Consider the following 22,056-nt stretch of genomic DNA (forward strand, 5'->3'; position numbering starts at 1 on the left):
AATTTTGAACTTTCAGGCTTGTGTATTTTTCCCAGTTGTTTCAACTAGGCTTGTATGATACCTCTCCTCACAAAACTTGCTTTAGACTTTATGGAAAATATTCCGCAAAAATGCAGTGCATGAGGCTCATTTGAGAGAGGCATGCATGCTTCATTATGTGTTTGTTGGAAGGCAAATTAATGCTCAAATATTGAAGCCTTGTTTCTAAACCTTTTGTATTTTGGGGGAATTGGAAATTTTTGGAAGGGTAGATCTTCAGAAAAAAAGATGAAAGTCATCAAAAGCTGTAGCTTGTGAGAAGTTTTTTGTAGCTGGGGGTGCATTCATCCTTGAGCATGTCTTTAGTCAGTTTGCTCAAAAATAAACTAGCTGGTATGTCCCAGTATAGAAGATGTATATGTCTCTAATTCTTGATATATTCATATAATCCCATTGACTTTGAGTATTGAAATGTGTACCTTTTTTTAAGCATATGTATGTTTGCCCCATATTTTCATTGATATTGAACTTTATTTGCTCCATTTTCTCAATAGACTGTCAAAACCTTAGTACAATTTTTTTTCCAGACTTCTGGGTTCTTTGTGTTCTGTCTCACTGTGTTACTGTACGTGTAAGTGAATTTTTCTCTTGTCATGTTTTCAACAAATTTTAATGCTACAAATGCTTTGGTAGTCTTTCATAGTTACATAGGTAAGTGAACTGTGTTGAAAAAAGAGATCTCACTGCAGTATCTTACTGATTTGCCCAAAAGAAGTTTGCTGTCTACCTTTTTGTGGTGGTCATTTCTTGCTTACTAATGCATGGGATATCAGGCAATTTGTCCCTTTGATTTTCAAGATATCACTGTCTTTTTTTGACTGTATTTTCTGTGAATTCTTTCTCATGCTTAGAGCTTAGAAGCCTTGCAGAGAGAGAGCTATAACTTTATATGTCAAAATTTCTTTGAAGAAGTTCAATGATTAGTTTTGGTTTTATTTCTTCCTCTATGAAGCAGTTGTGCTTTTTTTTTGTGGAAAAATTCTCTGAGTTCTTTATGTTTAGATCAGCTAACGTGTAAAATCAATATGATTTTTTCTGAAAGTTTCAAAATGCAGGACCTCTGATACTTGTTACGGAAAAAACTTCACTGTTTTATTACATGGTACTTGATCCATAAAATCTAGCAGATTCCTTATCTGACAGTATCTTAATGCATTATATATCTTAAAGCAAATAACCATTAGCTAGATACTATTAATTCTGCCAGTGATAAAATTAATGTAGTAACAAGGTGGAAGAACTAATGAGCAAGTGTCTAATTACCTGCAAATAATTTATTAGACTTCAAAACTCAGATCATGGCACCATAAACTAGTAAAATGTAGAACCAGTGGAAGAATAGTATTGGAGGCCTTTAGAAACATAAAATTTTGTACTTTTGGGGAGTTAGCTAATTGTTATCTGTAATGTCTGGGTATTCCAGTGATAGGTGTGTTTATATGCTGTTCAAACATAGGGGATATAACTGCATCTCTCCTTTTTTAATTCTTAAGTTGTTAAATACACATTCAATTTTATTCTTCTGATAAAGAACTTGATAGTTCTAAAGGTGGAAAATACTTGCAGAAAATTAGGGGTTTTGCAGTAGGAATTCAGGAAATGAAAAAACAAAATTCCTTCTGCTAAAGACTAGAACTCTCTAAAAGTTATGAGTCATGTAAGATACTGATCAGTTGACTTTGGATTGGTAGATATCAAACAATTTCCATTGTGCTTATGATCTTGAGTTCCATATGCACAAAAAACAAATTCCATTTGTTTTCTTAATTCTGTTTAATAGACTAAAAAAGTTACTACACTGTAGTTTAGCAATTAAAGTACATTATCTTCCCAGAAAATAGTAATGAGAGTAAGCTTTTAGTTTACCCTGTTGAAGTCAGGCTCTGTTTTACCAAGATTGTTTTCTCTCCCCTGTGTTTAGTTGTATGAGTGCCAGTAACTCTGGTTATAGTGAAGGTTTGCTGGATATTGGTGCCCACATGGGGCACTGTGGTCTGACTGGGTCTCCAGCAGATACTGAGCTCGCGGTCACAGAACTGAGAGGAACCTAGGAAATCTTTTCTGTATGTTTTTCCTGCATTTTAGTTAGGTTTGTATAACAATATTAAAACAATATTTGAGACTGGATAAGAAAAATGTCTTTTTAAAATCTGTTCTTTTATAGTAGATGGCCTAAACCAGCACCATTAGAAAATGACACTAAATATTAAGGGAACACTTGTGTTTCAAAACTCTGAATCACAGCTGCAGTTGTCACTACTGTCAGCATGATCAAACACATCCTTACTTTAGGTTATGGTGGTGGGCAGCTGCCCCAACTTCCTGGCTGTCTGTCAAGCCTTAGCAGATATAGGATTCAGCTGTCTAGGCATCATCTAGTATTTGGAAAACCTGATCCATATTCTCTTCAGCTCAAAGTGCCTGGTCAGGTCAGAAGTGTCTTTTAGGCTGCCAATTGAATTCCTGATAGGGAAAAGATAACATGAAGGAGGGAGGCTTTCTTCCTGAGTATCTCCTGTGGACTTCTGTTGTTTGGGGGAAATAATTCCAGTGGTCTGTTTTGCTTTCTTGATACTCACCTGAAAGAGCACCAGTGCTTGGCTGCCTTAATTTGAGGCTTCATAGCATTGAACATAACTTCTGAAATTGCTCTGTCTAAAATACTTTAAGATATTACCATTAAACTGCTTTTATGTGCTTTCCTGTTCTAAAAAGTGGCTTTGAAAATTCTGAGGTGAAACTGTTCTTGGTAGGCTATTGGGAGCCCTATGTCAAAGGTGCTGTGACTTCAATTTTTTTTTTTTTTTTATTCAATATGACAGCCATTGTGGTATCAAGAGGTATGCTGAATTCCTTCATCTTTTTGTATACACATGGGAGACTGTAGAGATAAGGTTTTTTTAATTCTGGTTGAGTGCTTGTTTGAGGTTGTACAGCCATCTTCTCTAGGTGAGATTTCTTGTTCCTTTGATAGTCAGCAAACAGCAGGGTGTCTTATCAATGTTAGGTCTTCCTCTGTCACTTAACTGCCTGAAGAAAGCCTAGATACTGTCTTTGATACCTCATTTTAAAGTGGAGCACAGTGTCCTCTGGAAATAGTTGCAGAATTACTTCCGAAACTACAGCAAGAGCCTAGATGACCTATTTCAGGTGATGCTCTTCATTTTAAATTGTTGTTAGAAGCATTCAGGCTTTAACTATCTGCATATTTTGATGGGGAAAATTAATAAGCGGTAGCTGATGGGGTGCAAGATTCAGGAAAAGCCAGCTGTCATGGGTTGTCTCCACTGTTAAGTAATTCCAAGTGAACACACAGAGTGTGCTTGATTATTCTAAGGGATTGAAATAAGGTGGTGAAAATTTTCATTGAAATTAACTTCCTAAAATATTTTTGCTGGTAACAGTGTTTGCAATGAAGAGCTGAAAAAGCTATTGTTACTTATCCATACAAATCTTAACAGATTCTAGAAGATGTTATTCATGGCAATTTTGGAGTAAAATGAGGTAATATTTAATATATCTGATTTGATTATAAAATTTACCTTTTAAAATAAACAAAAAAAAATGTGTTTACTAATGTCTGCATAGTGAGACAAATGTGGTATTACACTTTCAAATTTTCGCTTAATTTTGAGGAGTATCTGTCATTTCATTATATTTTCTACATATCCCTACAGAGGGATACTAAAAGAAATCCACATAAATTTTAACTTAATATTTCATTTATTGAAATTTGACAGGTAAAGTTAAAGATTCTTTGTAAAAACAAGTCTCTGAACAATGTACAGTGAAAAGTTTAAAAGCTCATTTGTCGTCCTGTTAACTTTCAAGATCTGTGTGACTTTTCTGTTCATTTTGGACTTGGAACAGTTCTCCATCCCTTTGTTGCTTTCTTAAGGACTCAGTTCCTAGGGTTTGTCAAATCTGCAGAGTCTTTTCACTGTGCTGTTTCTGCACAAATACTATTAGGAAAAGAAATTCTGCTTTGGAGTCTGTAGGGAACAGTCCTCTGTCCTCTTTAGGAATTTTTTAGCGGTTTCATGAAAATCAGATTTTTCTCCTCTTAAGAATTAGGGCATGATTGCAAAGGCAGATAAGCTGATCAGACAAGTGTGGTTCTTCTTTTCCTTACCCACCAGCTTTAATGGATTTTTTTCCAAATGGATTTTTTTTCCGTTTGTTTGAGTATTAAGAGCAGTTTTCTACTTGCTTAGTAAATTGAAGTAGTTTGAGTGATTGTGTGATTGTAGAAACAATAGGAGAGAGAGGAGCACAAAGATACGCAGTGGAGAATGAAAAGGTGGAGTCAAGTGTAGAACTTCCTTCTTGGTTGCAGTGGAGTATCAGATCAGCTCTTTCAGTTTAGGAACATTTAGTCATTGTGAATACAGCATATTTTGAAAACAAGAGGAAAAGCCAGAAGAGTGCTACTGGGCACACCTGAGGTTTCTGGATGCTTTCTGAGTGTTCAAGAGTCTTTCTGCTCTTCGTCTTGTTTTTCCTAAAGTTCTCTCAATTGTCCACTTTAAATCTTACTTTTGAGATCATCTTATACAGTGGAGGCATTTTTAGATGCTGAGGTTTAGGTATTGTGATTCTTTCTTCCTTTCTTTCCCATGAGTTTGCTACTCCCATTTAATACCATCTGAAGGGCAGAAAGAGCAGAAAACAGTAATGAGTGTTAGAAATGAGGTCCAACATCTAAATCTTCCTAAATGTGTAAGTGCTAGAACAGAGCTATTTGTGGTTGGAGAAATCTGACCGTAGAGAAGCCATCTCTTGGCTCAGAAGCTTCTACTTAGCATAGCTGACCACAAAGTGGTACAGATTTGTCTAAAATTCACCTTTCTGCCATTGCCAATTTCTCTGAAGCTGGCTGGGCTTCAGAATCTTTTAACAGCTCCTCTGCTTTTGCCTGTACTAATCTTCTTTGCCAAGTGGTGTAGCAGTAACAAGAGCTAACTCACCTGGCCCTTTCTGGCATAGTTCAGATGGAAGAGGGGCTAAGTGGGTGCATTGCTATTCACTTCTAATAAAAATAAAATTATTATGCAAAATTCTGATTCTCTTTTTAACAAATAAATTAAAGGCACTTCCTCAGTGGAAATTTTAAGATAGGATTAAGAGATGGGGAGCTAAACTTGCTTCTGAATTATGCATGCCTGCAGTACTAGTAGCATTACTTTTTCTTCTGCTTTACTTTTGTATAGAGGAGAGGAAGCCTAAAGTCAAGAAACCAAAATTGGAATTCCCTGTATACACAGCCCTGGAATCAAGTGTGTATATACCATCTTATGATCATGGAGCTTCAATTGAAGAGATTGAGGAGCAGATGGATGATTGGTTGGGAGGCAAGAACAGAACCCAGAAAAAGAAGGTAGGTTCAAAATCTTTCATGTTGTTATATATTTTAAATGTTGATTCATTTACTTGCCTCTCAGGAAAACAGAATATTGTATGTATATTACCACAATATTCATATACCATTAAAGTGTAGAGACATATTAATTGTCTGACAGAGATATAAGAGAAAGAATTATATTAATGTTCAGTGTAATTTGTGTAATGATACTGGAAATGTTGTTATAATAAGATGTCGTTGATTAAGCCACATGAAAGCTCTCTATGGTTTCTAATATAAATACTATTCTTATTCACTAGAAATTAGTAGAACATAATGCTGTCAAGTTGTATGAGGCTTGGTTCTTTCTCTTAATTGCAGTTAATAACATTTTGCTAGCAAATATAATTTTTTCTCTGTTAAAAGAAAAGCGAAGGAAAAAGAGGGAGCCTTTGTAGTATGCAGATATATTGTCTTGTGATTGTAGAACCGATTACATACTTTGTGCATTTTATCTGATGGATGGAACAGTTCTAGCAATTCAGTTTACGCCTATTGTTAAGGTTCTCTCTACTCAGAGATAAGGGTTCCTAGTGGCAGTTAGTATAATTGTGTTCTGGTAAATTTTATTAATCATACTAGCTTGAAAATGTATAATCTTCACGTTGGAACTGAGAAGAAACGTTGTAAATTAGTACGCTGTCTTGAAAATCTGCCTTCCTTGGAAAACAGGTGAGAAGGGTGTGTTTGAAGCAAAGCTGGGTTGGTTGCATGCTTGATCATCTAGATCCCCAAACTCATCTTCCCCTCTGACAGAAACTGAGTCTGTCTTTGATTTTCCATGAAAATGCAGAAATGTAATAAGACTGGGCCTATTCCATCTATAAATTTATACCTCCTAACAAAATATATAGAAGTTGTCTTCAGAGACGCTGCTAGGAGAACTGGTTGTAGGTCCTTCCAGATGTCTTCAACAGAACTGACTTGGTTTTCTGCACTTTCATCTGGATGTTCAGTATTGCATCTTATTGCTTTGATAAATTAGTGTCTTTTAAAAATAATTCTGTTACAAAAAGGGTTAACATTTTAGGGACAACCAGGCAGTGTGTAGGTATGCTGTCTAGGTAAAGTGTTTGACCTGAACAGACTGTGATGAGTTCTGCTTCCTTTGCTTGACAGCTAATATGTTATCACAGTACAACATCAACATTTAATACAGTTGTGGAGGAAAACAGATTTATGAACTGCAAAAAGAAATGGAGAATGTATGTCACTGGCTCCAGAAGCCTATAGGAGCCATTTGTATCTAACAGGAGAAGGGCTGTGTCATATGATTTGTAATAAGCTCACTGGGAAAATGATTGTACCAGAAGTGAATTGTTCCTAACTGTCACTTGACACATTTTCTATTTTAGAAATACATATTGTTCATCACATCATGGATGTGAACTGGGTCAGCATCCCTTTTCTGCCTCTAGCATGGACGTGAAACCAAGTGGTGTGTAACGTCCATCTCTCAGTTCTGCTTGCTTTAGGAAAAAGTTACTCTGTCATAAATCATTTTGCTATCAGATCTTTTCTTGGGATTGTCATTCTTCACTTATAAGGAAGCCTATTAGCTTCTTTTTTCCTTTGTCTTCTGTGGTACCTCAGGGTTGTGGACTATGTACCAGACAACATCAAAGTAGCTTGATAAAGTAGTACATTGCTTTGTCATCCTTCCAGGAGTAAGAAGTGGAGTTGTTTTCCCTGCTATTGGCATCCCAAGTGTAGACAATTACAGTAATTTAATGTTGCTCATCAACTGCTCTGCACTGTTGATATGTGTACTTTAGAGGTGCCTATAATCCAAGAACTAGTGTTTTGGAAATGCTGTACGGTGCAAAGTGCCTAATTTGATAGAAAGATTAGATTATGTTCAGTTCTTAGGTTGATTTATTCTTTTTGAATACTTTGAGTTCTTTTTTTCCTTATGATTTTTTTCTTTTTTATTACTGCTTCCATAAGATTTAAGTATTGAAGTAGATAAAGAATAGGCTGTAGAGAAGAGCTTCCTTCTTAGGTTCTACCAAGGGAAGGAGAAAGAGGAATGTTTTCCCTTTTTTTTTCATAAGGTTACGTAGCTGGATGAAGACATGCTTATAGCATTGTAAAGTTATTCTTCTGCCCAAATTTCAGAATACACTGAGCGTATGTCCATAAGGAGCTAGTCTTACCATGTTGTTACTCTTTAGTTAGAACTGAAAATTAAATTAAATAATAAAAGAAAGAAAGCTATTGGGAGATAGATAATATCAGTACTGCAGAAAAGAGAGATAATTTTTGTGTATTTCTGTGTAGCAGTGATCCATCCACCTTTAGTAACTTTTTTGTATAGTTTTAATTTTACTTTAAAAAAAATACTTAACAGAAAGACTAGGTGAAAAGTAAAAATAAATTTAGAAAATCATATTTATGAGGGAAGATGAAATAATTGGAATTTTAGATCACAGAAAAGGGGGGGCTGTGTGGAAATAATGGGATACAATGCTTTTCCAGTCCATTCCAGTTTTGTTTTAGGTAAAATTACAATAATTTATTATGACTTACTACCTTTCATAAATTCAGAGAGAAAGAAATACTCAATTTGCTTTGCAGCCAGGATGCTTAAATTCAGATTTGGGAACACATGTAGATGGAGGCACATACCAAGAGCATGTTACCTATATCATTTATGAAACCTTTCCATCTATCCTCTTCTTGAACTCGATCTATTGGAAATGGAGCTGACTCAGTTGTATTTGAGAGCATGGAAATGCAGTAATGGGACTCTAGAGAGGGTTTTTTTTTTTTGCTATATAGGAAATCATATACTTACCTAGGACTAAATTGCATATTCATACGGTGCTGCCTATACTGTTCATGCAAACTGCATATGACTAAGAACCTGGGAGGAATTGCTAAAAGCTTCTTCTCATGCTGATCAACAAAGCTCTTCAAAGCAAAACAAGCAAAGAAAGTTTATTTCTAAGATTCTTCGTGTTTTGTCACTGAATGTTGGTGCGCTGTTTCTGAAAAGGAGGTCTGCAAGATCTGACAGGTTGTTGAGATCTTTATTTAGCTCTGATTTTTTTTTTCCTGTATCTTGCTGAAAGGTGACAGGAAAACTTGTTCTATGTATGCTTATTAGTAATTAAGGGAAATTTAGAGGGAATGGACTTCCTTTGAGATGTAGTGTTTTGTAGCCTGAATGTGTTGTTAAGCTACTAGTTAATAACCATTTAACCCTTTACTTCCCTGTTGAGCAACCTATTATGTGGAGGTGGAAGAAAGAAAAGGAACTTCTTAGAGGACATATTTTGTTATATCTGATCTTGTTCAGTCATTTCTGCAAATATTCATGCAAGAGTATATGTCTTCACTGTTTTTGGAATCATGCTATGGATGAATCATTTCTCTCAGTGGGATTTCCCTCATACTTTGTTCTGATTTGATTTTATGTGATTTGTAACACATGTTGTTTTCATGAGAGTTCATTACTTATGTGAAGAATATTGTTGTTGCATGAAAATCTTGGCCCTTAAGAAATCATTGGGAGATTTATCATTGCCTTCAGTGGGACCAGGATTATAATTCCTTTTGGTTTACAAATTCCTCATCGTCTCCACTGGAATCTCCATTTCATATCATTATTTCACTCATTCATCTATGAACATAGAGTTCCAAGTTCTGTCTCAATGACTGGTGAATACTTTTGACCTTTTGATATTTGCTTGCTCTGTAAAGAGGAGATAAAGGTGGAGAAAGACAGTGCCCGATCCCTTCCAGCTGGACCAGATGTGTGGAGAGAAAATGATGTTTCTCATTATTTTTGTTTTTCATGTTATCTGCCACACTTCTTGGCATTTGGGTGTTTTTGATATTGGAGGAGCACCTCATTTGATTTTAGTAAAGCAGGAGTAGTAAAAACTTTCTGTGCACAGAGCATACATCTCTTGCATGTGATAAACTGTTAATCTTTAAATTAAGATGATTAAAAGTACTTTGAAATAAAAGTATACATAAGTATACTTTTATTAAGTATACTTTTGTATAATATATAAGTACACTTTTATACATAAGCATTGTTTTTACACAGGTTATTGTAGATGCTGGAAACATGGTAGTTATCATTTTTTTTCTTAATTATTGAACTGTAGACTGTGATCATTCTGGTGCTGAGCTCCTTTCTGGTTAAAATGCATTTTGTGCTTTTGTTTTTCTCAGCCTGGGCCATCAAAGCACTGTGTTTCAGATATAGGATACTGATAACTGAGTGAGCTTTTTAATCATGAAGATTTTATTTGAAAGCTGGCTGTGGAACAGTGATGTAACTTTAAATGTACAGAAGAGATCTCTCTGCTTTCTAACATTAAAAGGCAAAGTGCTATACAAATACGAAATTACTATTTTGTTAGCTTAAAATGTATAAATTTGACAATTAAGTCTTAGTCATTTTATAACCTTGTATATTTTGTGATTGCCAACTAGCCTGCCACCTGCTCTCTTCTGCCTTGGATCTTCCCACATCTGTCCTGCTTTGAAATTTGAGTATGCTTTTTCATTAGTAGCATATAATGTGGTTCTTGTTCTAATCAGATGTCATATGATAGATTACCTGAATACAGTTTCCAGGCTTTTAAAAAATGTTAATTTCTTAAGCAGGCAGTTTGTATTTTAGCAGGATTAAGGTGCTGTGTAAACCAGATGTTTTAATAAATTGGTGTTTGTGGGGAAGGGTTTTTCTGTTCTGGTGTGCAGCCTGAGGTCATCTAGTTTTGAAATAATTTATATTCTCTTTCTAAGCAGTGAAGCAAATCTGCTGCTTGAAAAGTGTGTCTGGGTTCTAATGCTCTTTTATTCTTGGGACAGGTACAAATAAGCAGCTAACAGTCTGAGATGCCTCATAGTGCGAGGTACTGGGCCTTAATCCTGACTCAGAAGGATGGCTGTAGCCCCAGAAAGTAAATCTCTCTGTGTTCCCGGTGAATTTAAGGCTCTGTATTGAGACTGCCAGCAACCATACACGTTAGTGTCAGTTATGAAGCTATTCACTGGAGTAGTCTAAGTTCATAATACATTTTAACCTGAGCTCCAAATTCTCATCAGATGGTGATGACTTTGAGTTGCTATTGATCTGGGCCATATTGAATTTAGTAACCCTGAGGTGAAAATCTCAGTATTCTATTACCAAACTCTTAAAAATGTAGTATTACTGAAAAAATGCTTCATTTAAAAAAAATAAAATCTGCATTAGAGTGTTACTGAAAGTGTTAAGAGTTCAGACTTTTCCTGGGGTTGTTTTTGCTTAGTGTCACTGCAAAAATTGCAGACTCAGCCTGAGCAGAATATTGGGGTTTGCATGTTAAAAAAAACTCTACAGTTTATGTTACATAGGATACTCCTGCAGTTGGCATATTTACATTAGTGTTATTACTATTAATGAAAAATTACACACATGCTTTTAAAAATAATTGTTTAAACCTACCTGTTTTCTTTGGTTCCTGTCCAAGGTCAGTGGACAGGTATGGAACAATGTATTTTTCTTCTGTGCAACAAAATTCTAGTGATGAAATATTGATAAGTTACAATGATAGAATCATTTAGGTTTGAAAAGACCTCTCAAGATCATCAAGTCCATCTCAGCACGACCATGTTCACCACTAAGCCACATCTAAGTGCCACATCTGTGAGTCTTTAGAAAACTTCAAAGACCAGTGATTACACTGCTTCCCTGCGTAGTCTGTTCCAATACATGACCACTCTTTTAGTGAAGAAATTTTTCCTAGTATCCAATCTAAAACTCCTCTGATGCAATTTGAGGCCATTTCCTCTTGTCCTAGTGCTTGTTATCTCATCTACCCTGAGCTTCCTTTCCTCCAAGCTAAACATCCCCAGCTCCCTCAGCTTCTCCTCATCAGACTTGTGCTCCAGACTTTTCACTAGCTCCATTTCCTTTCTCTGGACTCTCTCCAGCACCTCAATGTCCTTTTGGAATTGAGGGGTCCAGAACTGAATGCAGAACTCAAGGTGTAGCCTCACCAGTGCTGAGTACAGGGTTATGGTCACTGCCCTGGTCCTGCTGGCCACTGCATTGCTGCTCCAGGCCAGGATGCCATTGGCCTCTTGGCCACCTGGGCACTCTCAGGCTCATGTTCAGCTGCTGTTGACCAGCACCCCCAGCACCTTTTCCTGCAGGCATCTTTCCAGCCGCTCTGCCCCAGCCTGTAGCTGCAGGGGTTGTTGTGAGCCAAGGGCAGGAGCAGGCCCAGGCACTTGGCCTTGTTGAACCTCAGAGCTCTGGCCTCTCCCATCAGTGCAGCCTGTCCAGCTCCCCCTGCAGAGCCTTCCTGCCCTCCAGCAGCTCAACACTCCCACCCAGCCCGGTGTGTCTGCAGCCTGACTGAGGGTGCCCTGGATGCCCTCATGTGGATCCTTGATAAAGATATTAAACACAACTGGTGCCAGCACTGAGCCCTGGGGAGCACTGCTGGATGGAATTCCATTCACCAACAGCCTCTGGGCCCGGCCATGGCAACAGTTTCCTACCCATCCAACAGAGCACCCGGCCAGGCCGTGAGCAGCCAGTTCCTGCAGGAGATGCTGTGGGAAATGGTGGCAAAGGCTTTCCTGAAGTCTGGGTAGGCACATCCACAGCCTGTCACCCATCCACTAAGTGGGTCATCTTATCACAGGAGAGGAGATCGGGTCAGTCAAGCAGGAGCTGCCTTTCACAAACCTGTGCTGGCTGGGCCTGGTTGTCCTGCATGTATGATGGCATGCAACAGGATCTGCTCCATGACCTTCCCTGGCACCTAGGGAGTGTGTGGAGAAGGCATCCTTTTGTTACGCTTTATGTTGGTGATGTAGAGAACAGGATATACCAATAAACAGCTTGACGCCTTGGTTATTCTAAATTGTTTATGTAATTACATATTAGTTATTCTATTCCTCTTTCTTTTCCTCTTTGCTAGCCACCAACTCAGCCCAATGAACAGAAGAAAACCAGAAAGATTTTTTTCAAGCACTATAACTGACAGCCAGGTTTTTGTTTGTTTTCTGGGTAATTTGTTTGTTTCTTTATGTGACTGTTGAACCAGAGCACTGTATTTCTAGGAAATTAGTATATTTAGCATATTTCTATCCAGTTGGTGTAGTTTTTATTTTGTTTAGACACAGTAAATTTATTTACTTTTATGTACTCCTTGAGTCATCTTTCCTTAAATGCAGACAATAACCTTCTTTTCAGGCTTCTGTCTTGAGTATTTAAGCCTCTATGTACTTTACTTTGGACTTGAGTAGCTTTAAGGAGAGAATAAGTGTGATTCTAAAAAATACAATTTTTAATTACTGAGTTTTCCCTGGAGAGGATGACCCATATATTTAAATCTAGAATAAGGCTTGTCTGATTTTGAGCAGTGAATATCAAATCATTAGGGTCAAGAATCTAATTTAATCTGCAGTATTAAACATGCAAGGCTTTTCAGTCCTTAGGTTTTCTTAAGGAAGAATAAAATGATAGGATGATGATATATTCTTTAACTAGCATCTCAAGTTGGTTCTGTCAATGTTATACATCAAAGAACAAATTGTATTTGTAAACACGTAATGAAGTAATTAATTTCTCCTAGCATTGGATTCAGAGAAAATAATTTTTATGACTGAGACAAATGCCTCAAGTAGTAAGTATTAAAGCAAGAGTTAGAGTTTTGCCTGAAATAGGTCATGAATATGTAAAGACTGTGAATAAAAATAAACTGAATAGCTGCTATGTAAGTATGTGTAATTTATTTATTTTCTTTTTTTACCTTTCTCTCTTTGACCTTTAGTTAGGTTCAGTTAACAAAGCATAGGAAACTTTATTTCTTTATTTATTCATGTATTTATAGAAAGTAATGGTGTGTTGTTAGAATATAGATAATTCAATAATATCCTGCTTTCAAATATACCATGCTCAGGCTAGCTAAAACTGCAGGCAAGAAAGTCATGCTGTGAACATTTAAAGATAATATTAAAATTTATCTAAGTTATATTGAGAAATTATTTTATGTGACAGTCAGAAAAAAGAAGGGGGTTTGGACATGGTATGTTTCACAGCACAACCAAAATTCAGTCTAGATTGCAAAGGAAACAAAGAGCCAAAATATATATTTCCCTAAGGACATTTCCTAAAGATAGTAACAATGTGTTATATAAACACTTATGCACTAGTTAAAAACATAAATCAGCCATGCATATGTGTTGAATTAAGGCCATACAGTTGACATTTGCCTGATATTTCCTGATTTTGATTGAGTTTTTAAACTTCCCTTCTAATTAAATATAGTAGCATGGGTTCTTGTCTTGTACAGACAAGAAGAGTAATACACTGATTTCAACACCCTGCTATAGATGTTGTGGTGTCAAATTTTAGCTTTCAGTAGTTTTCCAACTTGAATCTATGTTCCAGAAGAAGTGATTGATGTGACTTGCTGCCATAATTCAATCTGACTAGTTTCACACATGTACTTTCTGTATGTAGTCCTCAGTTTTTTGAGTCTGTCAGTTGAAAACTACCAAAGAGCTCCAGTCAGTTGTGCAAAGTACTAACCTGTGGGGGAAAACACACAGCATTTTTAAAATGCAACCCTGTTTGTGCACTGGCAGTACTATAATCTCAGTTCAGGCACCTGCTTAAGTCCAGGCTAGGGCTGTATAATTTTTTACATTGACTTTTTTAGCTCTGGTTGGACTTGTTAATCTACCTCAGGTCTCGAGTCCTGTTGCACTTCTGAGATTGACATAGTAGTTATTTATCACAGAAAAACATGGTAATTGACAGAAGAGAAACCTCATTCCTGTGAGGAAAAACTGGAAATTGATCTTGCCCAGTCAATCCTTGAAGATCTGACTTTAGTCATTGTCCGTGTCTCTTCTGCCCTGAAGGTCATATCCATTTTACATACATTTGCAAGAAATTGTGCAGTGGTTTTGTAATTAATAGTTTTTGTTGCACCAGTTTTGTTTTCCTCTCAGCCTGGGAGAGATGTAGAAAAACATCTGATGGGATTGCTCTGATTTAGCCCAGTTGGAGTCAAGGGGTGCTGGACATCCTAGTTTCCTAGGTAGAGTTCCCTCACTCACTTCCCAAAACAAAGTCACTCCTATCTCAACTACAAAAGGAAGAGTAAAGAAGCAGAAGGGAGTAACTGCAAATATCAGGGGTAGGACCTGGAAGAAGATGTGAAAGCTGGTTAATCACTGTGACCTTGCCCCATTTGCCTGCCCATCCAAGAGAAAGGAGAGAATAATTCAACAATCCTTGTATCATCACAATTTTGGCAACAAATGAGAGGCAAGGATGTTAAATATCCCTGAAATGGGATTTTCACAGGTTCCACAACTTAGGGATCAGAAAGAATTTGCAATTTATAGCACTGACTTCTGTAGTTCAATTCACTGCTGCTCTTTTTGGCTTTTTAACATGAATTTGAAAAGTGCAAACTGTTGCAAAATACTTACTTTTCTTCATATGATTTTAGCTATCTTTAAGTTGGAGAAGGAAGTTAGCTTCAAATAAATCCAGTTTTAATTCATAAGTGTAAATCCATAGTGATGTTTCTATATCATATTTTCCAGACAAACCAATTAAAAACTGGTTAGATTCAGCATCTTACCTTCTTTCACAGTATATAGTGCTGCTGCTTTCCTTTCCTTTTCTTCCTGGGGCCATGACTATAGTGAGGTTTGGTCAGATTTATTTATAGAAGTTACCCAGAAAATATAATCTATGGTAAACTCCAATCACTAAAAATAAACTGAACAGTGGGAGAGGTGTTTGGCTTTTGTTGTCATTGTAAAGATAAGTATATAATCCTGCCTTGCTAAGGAGCAATTTAATGCTTCTGACATAAACTTTTTGTCACTTCAGAATTTTAGGAGAATCTCAATCCAGTTAATTAGCCATTTTCTGTATGGGTTTTGTCAGGCAGGATGCAGTCTTGAAAAGATCACCTTTAGTCTTCAAACTCTCAGTTCAGCACACTTGAGCATGCATGCAATTGCATTCCATTTAAAGGACTAGGAGTTGTGTTCATAACCATTCTTATAAAATGCTGCTCAATAATATATTACTTACCCAAAACTGCAAAAGAGGAGAGCACTCTTCAAGTTGGCACAGTATGAGAAATGGTACACTGTAGTGAGGTTAGTTTATTGTATTGATGGGATTTTCTGCAATTTCCAAAATGCAGATTTTTTTTTAAATACAGTGACTTAAGATGCAAATTGTGAAGGAGTGGATGTTCTTGCATCATTTGCAATTAAGTACATTGGAAACCTTGTGGTTTTTTGCAGTCCCCAGACTTTCAAGAAATAAGCATGCATTTACAGTGTGCATTTACGTGATGTGTTGTATAGCATCAGGTTTTACACAAACCTCTTTTAGGGAACGTCAGCATTCTGACCATCCAGAGTTGTCCTAGTGGTCTTGTTTTTAAACATAAAGTAAACTGTGTGCTTGGGTTTGGTTTTTTTTTAAGAAACATACAAACATGAACATGGAATACATAACACTTCCATTTTTACTATTTACTCAGTGATATTTGTAATTCACACTGGAAATCTGGTTTGGAATAGGTCTAGAAAGAAAATATATCAGTAGAGGATCTAGGTTTGTAACTTCTACACTATGAGTGCGTTTCAGGTTTTTATGATGATACTGGTCTCAATGATTGGATATATATACCAGTACTGCAATATATCACTGCCTTGGACTTTTTTTTCTATTGTCCTTGGTTGGAAAACTTGCCTGGTATGAGAAAGTGAGTTCAGGAACAATGAGACTGATGTTAATGGTACATTTTCAAGTGGCCACAAATTATAGGAAGGAAGATGTATGCGTATGAAAAAAAGGCTAGCTTTGATTTTTAATTAGCCCAAACTTTGTGGTTACATTTGGGAATTTGATAGTCAGGTTCACTGTTTATATGTTTTAACTAGTTTTACTAGTGTTTCCCTTATTCTCAATTACATGTATTTCATGACAATTAACAATTTTGAATTTTGGGAGGTTTTTGGCAGTGCTCTGTTTGAGTTTGTTGCCACAGATCTTTGGATATCTTGTCCCTTTGTAGAAGGGTGCTGAATTTTTCCTTTGGGATTTAGCATACTGATAGACCTGAGTCATATAGTACTGGATTCCATAGTATGTCTACACACTTTGGGGATGCAAAGCACCTCCTGCATTTGAGTTACAAATTAAGAGATCAGAATATTCAGGCTAGTTTAGGGCATTAGAGCAAGATAGCACTGCTAGTAGAAGAATTTAGTTGCGTTTTGTGTGAAAGTAAGAACATTATTTAGACATTATCTGTGGTGGTGAAATACTTCAGAAGGAGACAGTTAAAACTATATTTGAAGGAAGTCAAGGGACACAAAAAGCCCCCTGATTTTGGATAAGCTATTTAAGATGAATAAAGGTAGGAGAAATATGTTGCCAGCAGCAGAACAATGTAAAAATACCAGAAAACCAAACAAATCCAAATGTTATTGTGATAAGATCTTTATCTTATGATAAATTGTGCCAGGAAGCCTGAGAGAAAAGCTGGACAAAGGATAGAAGAGGGAGAAGAGGACTGCACTGCAGAGAAGTCAGCAGGATTAGCCGTGTAATAGTATCTTGTTCATTATGACACCATCACAGGACAGTTTAGTGTATTGAATGGTTTTTAAATACCATATGTTAATGTTTTCAGAATGCCCATAACATGCCATGTTGTACTGAAGTTGATAAAAGAAGAGTATACAGCCTGATGCTGTAAAATATTTGACACTTTTGTGAGTCAAATAATAACCTTGCAAGGAAAAACACTCCTTAAAAGTAAGGACTAATCATATGCTTTAATGTATGTGCATGCCCTTGGGCTTGTCTTCTCCAGTGAATTTAGCATGGCTAAAGATTTTTAATGTGTCAAGTAATTATGAAATAAGTTGTCACATGCAATCTGTTGAGACTTATTACCCTATTACTTACTTATTACCCTTCACTTACTGAAGTTTATGAAATTTACAAAATTCTCCTGGAGAATTCATTGACCTATGTACTATAGAAGATTTTCAATTTCATGTTTTCTATCGAATGGAAATACTTTTCAAACTGCATTTAAGAATCCAAATAGAGTGGTGTTTGAGAGAGAATGAAATGAAAAACATTCATTCTCTTTCTTTTAGAATTTGTCTCCACATTAATGTATCACAGGCCAAACCTAATTACCTATTCAGCCTATATTTTATTTGATCTACATGCCTGAGTGTCCTACAATCAAATTTACTGAAGAGCTTCTCACTTTTTTCTGCATTAAAACAATTGCCTTGAAGCAGCTAACAATTAAAAAATAAATGAGTTAACACTTTCTGCTAAGTGCTACCATTTAAGTTGTAATATGCAATTAAAAACTACATTTTAATTTCTGTTCAATTACATTGACTTAAATAGTAATTTTAGTGTTATACTTATGAACCATTTAATTGTGACATTTTTCCTCTGGCATGCGTGATGCAAAAGTAGATTTGATTTTGAAAATGTGGCAAGAAGTAACCTTTTCCCCCTCATGCTTTGCTGTAATGACAAAAAGAAAAAGACAGAATTACCTGGGCATTTTGTAAATATGATGGAACAATTTAATTTCAAAAGCCATAAAAATATCTTGGAATTCAAATTACTTTTCATGTTTTTAAAACTATCTATTTAATAGAAGGAATACTCAGATTGCTTTTTGGTAATATAGATTGGTATTTGAAACATCCATGCATGTACTTGGTCATGTTAACAGCTATAGGTTAGAGAAAGATTTGTGTTAAGTACAAAGCCTGGTAGAACCTGAAGTGTGAAAAATTACATTGTAGAGCAGTGGCCTTTTTCAGGTGTGTATTGCTAGAGACAGATGCTTTATTTCTTTGGCTTTAGCTCCTTCTTTTTAAAAAGAAATATGTTTGTGAGTTGATGCACTTCGAACAGCTAGTTAACACATTTTTGTTAATGCCAGAGAGAATTTGCTATGGAACAAGGTCCTTACCAGAATGGATTAAGATTTTCTTTCCCCTCTGAACCCTCTAGGTCCTTTTAGCGTGCTGAAAATCATATTGAAGCATTTTCTAATGTCCAGAATAAACTTCAGGTAAATAATAAGCCAAGTGCTCATGTCCCTCTTCTGTGATGTGTAATTCTGTTCTGTTCAGGTTACTGGCTGTAGGGGTGTGAACGTAATCAGAAAACTCTGATTAAGCAAAACAAAACCTGGCCTAAAAAGATGTTTTATTTTCTCAGGTGAGATTCTGTGTTTCTGGAAGGACCTTATTTCATCCATTTGGTAGTACCTTCTGTGGTTTTGATGTCTGAATAGCAGTGGAAGTTTTTAGTGACCCGTCTACCAGTAAACCTGTTTCTGTATCACTTGCAGTTGATGAGTTTCCAGCTTATGAATAAATTGAAAGTATCATGCACTTTATTTAATGCCATCCCAATTATGTTACCAGATTCATAAAGTTCTTAAGATATGCTGGTCTTTGCAAAGAACCAGAATTTTAGAGTATCATTTTTTCTGGAGTTCAATCCTGTTTCATGAAAAATTTTATCAGGACTGAAATGAACCTTAAGACATCTAGTTGTATTTCCTTCTGTTACACAAGTCCAGGTATTGCCATGAACCTCAGTTAGATGCTGTGGTGAGGACACAGCAGCTTCACTACCAAGAAGGGCTCTTAATATCATTTAAAGAGACTGTTGCTGGAGAGGATATCACAGAACAGTGCTGTGTGTTTGGAATCCTATTTCCCAATTTAGGGTTCTCAGAAACACTCCAAACTATGTGCTGCTACTTGGTCACTCCCTCTCTCCTGTGATGGGCTGCAGAGGAGAGTTGGAGGCACAAAAAATAAAAAGATGACGAGTTGAGATAGGAACAAATTACTGGAAACAGCAATGAGAAAGAACAGCAACAGTAGTAATGACAGTTTACAGGAAAAGGTGAACGATTCACGTGTCATTGCTCAAATCCCACAGAAACCCCTGACAATACCTGACCTCTGCCCTGTCACCCATAAGGGAGCCCTTCTCCAGTCCCCAGAAGATGACATGAGGTGGTATAGAACAACCTGTGGGTCCTAACCGTGCTTCCTTCTGGCTACTGCAAAAATTAACCCTGTTCTGGCCAGAACCAGAACAGTCTTTCAGTTCCAGTCCCAACCTCATAACTTAGTGTCTTGAAACAGCGGTGTCATCATGACTGGTGGATCTGCTTAAGAAAGGAGAAAGAATACAATGTAAGACAACTGTAGAATTTTAAGAAGTATAACTTTGAAAAACATTTTATTTTTCTTAACAGTGTCCTAATTGATAAATAACTTGCAGCTTCACCCAAATGCCACTGTTGTAAGGGCTTTGTGGCTCAGGATACAAGAGTGGTTGTAAATGTGAGTGTCTTTCTGAACATGAGGAATGCTCTCTTATTGTGAGAGTGGCAGACCACTGGCATAGGTAGCCCAGAGAGGTTGTGGAGTCTCCCTCCTTGGAGACAGATATTAAAAAACTGTCTGGTCATGATCCATTGTAGCTGGCTCTAGTGAACCTGCTTGAGCCAAATGTTGGACCAGATGACCTCCAGAGGTGCCTTGCAACCACAGCTACTTTGCAGTTCTGTACTGTATTAAGTGATGTGTATTTACTCCTGGACTTTAATCCTAGTCTCACTCAAACAATTCCAGGGTGATGTCAGTTTTAATTGACTTTAAGAAAGCATTCTGAGAGAAACATCTTATTCATCAGATAAAAGTGATGTCTTGTATCTTCCTGATCAAGTAAAACTGAAATAGAAGTGATTCTTCTAAACATCTCTAATTGAAGAAAACCAGGGGTAGAAAATTCATTAGTTCATTTAGGCTTCTGATACTATTTGAGGACTGTGTAAGGAGTAATTGTTCTCTAACTTTAAATGAAGACATTTATGGTCTAGCAACTTCTTTTTTGGTTGTGTGTCCTTTTCATACGTGCTCATTTTGTCTGTGTTTTATAGAATTGTAATTTTTATCTGTAATTTCTTTGAACTTTTGTGATCATGAAAGGGCTTCAGCATTTAAGTGAAGTCAACCAGTATATTCTGCCACTTGAAAGGGGTGAAAATAACATTTTTAGGATGTAGACATCCCTGGAAGATTTTCCTTTTTTATAAGGTAGTAAAAAAAATAAAAAAGGAAAAAAAAGTCAATAATTTTTTTTTTTCAGAATCACCTAAATCACTGAGGGAGTAATTTTTTATTAAACTTATCATTAGTTGGTATAGGAGATTCAACCAGTTTGTTAGGTTATCTCAATAAATAATAATTTTTTTTGCATTTATTTCTTACGGAGATAGTTTTACTTAAAAAAAGTAAAGGAGAGTTTTATTTAAAATCTGGTATTTGTGCTGTTGCAACCAACAGCAGCAATTGTAGGTGCTGTAGTTTTAAGGGGATATCACCAAAACCTTCTTCTCCAGAACTTCTCCTAGATACAAACCATTTATTTTGGTACTTCATAATTCTCCAGTGGGCGTACTGAGGCTGCCTGCCAGGTCCTTACCCAGCCACTCTTTCACTCCTTATTCTCAACACAACTGGCTGAGAAAATAAGATGAAAAAGCTCATGGGTTGAGGTAAAGAGAGATCAAGTAATCCATTGGTGGCACAGACAAAACAGACTTGACTTGGGGAAAATGTAATTTACTTGCCAGGTAAAATACAGTTGGATTGTGGGAAATCAAGACAAAACCTAGAACACCTGTCTCCCACTCCCCTTGAAGTCAAAGGCTCAGCTTCACTCCTTTCCCAATTCTTCTCCCTCCTCCCTGGTCCCAGTGGCCCAGAGGGTTGGGGTAGGGAGCGTTTGGTCAGGCTGTAACAGTTCCTCTTTGTCACTCCTTCCTTCTCACACTTTTTCCTGCTCCAGTGGGTCCTCCACAGGCTGCAGCATGGTGTATTCCACAGGTGTATTTGCCCATTCCTGAATACAGTCCCACCAAATGTTCCCAGAGATGCCACCAGCTTGGCTCATGGGCTCAGCTGTGTCCTGCAGTGGGTCTGCAGTGCCCAACACAGGGCAGCCCCTCACCTCCTTTCAGAGAAGATGCCTTGACCATCAAAATTCTGCCCACAGCCAGCTGATAAAAAAAGTCTCTCTTTTTCTGTCATATTTCTAAAGATTTTTGTAATTAAATGCTAAGTGTTTTCATTCTTTTACATCCCCTGTTTTTACAAGGTGATGTAGCTTTAACCAGATTACTTCATATCAATGACTAGGCATTAACAAGTCATTTTTTTGAGCACTTTCAGCTCTATTGACAAGAAAATATTTTTATTAAAGTAATATAAAATTGTTTTTGAGGTATTCTTGTTCTGCAAAACCTAAGAATTACTGCTTTAGCTGTGCCTTCCTCTACAGATCATTGATGAAGAACTGGAGCATTTTTAAAGTCAGTATTAAAAACTCCTCTTGGCTCTGAATTCTTGAAGTAGGAATAAATAATGAGTAGGAAAGGGGAAGGAAAATCAGCTCTGAATGGGTTTTTGTCATTTAGAGATTTACATTTAAAAAGGTGTAAAACAGATATAAAGAAAATCTAGGAATTACTGAAGGGTTGGAAATG

The 22,056-nt window shown here is 36.7% G+C and overlaps 1 protein-coding gene across 1 annotated transcript in view; it reads left to right on the forward strand.

Moving 5' to 3' along the window:
• DNAJC1 (DnaJ heat shock protein family (Hsp40) member C1) overlaps positions 1 to 22,056 on the forward strand; it is a 107,602-nt gene that overhangs the window by 60,906 nt on the left and 24,640 nt on the right. The window contains exon 8 of the mRNA XM_041489343.1: positions 5,250 to 5,416. Coding sequence (XP_041345277.1) covers positions 5,250 to 5,416 — 167 coding nt within the window. The remainder of the gene's footprint in view (positions 1 to 5,249; positions 5,417 to 22,056) is intronic.

This window comes from Pyrgilauda ruficollis, unplaced genomic scaffold (genome assembly GCF_017590135.1).
Source record: "Pyrgilauda ruficollis isolate IOZ18807 unplaced genomic scaffold, ASM1759013v1 scaffold12, whole genome shotgun sequence".
Lineage (NCBI taxonomy): Eukaryota > Metazoa > Chordata > Aves > Passeriformes > Passeridae > Pyrgilauda > Pyrgilauda ruficollis.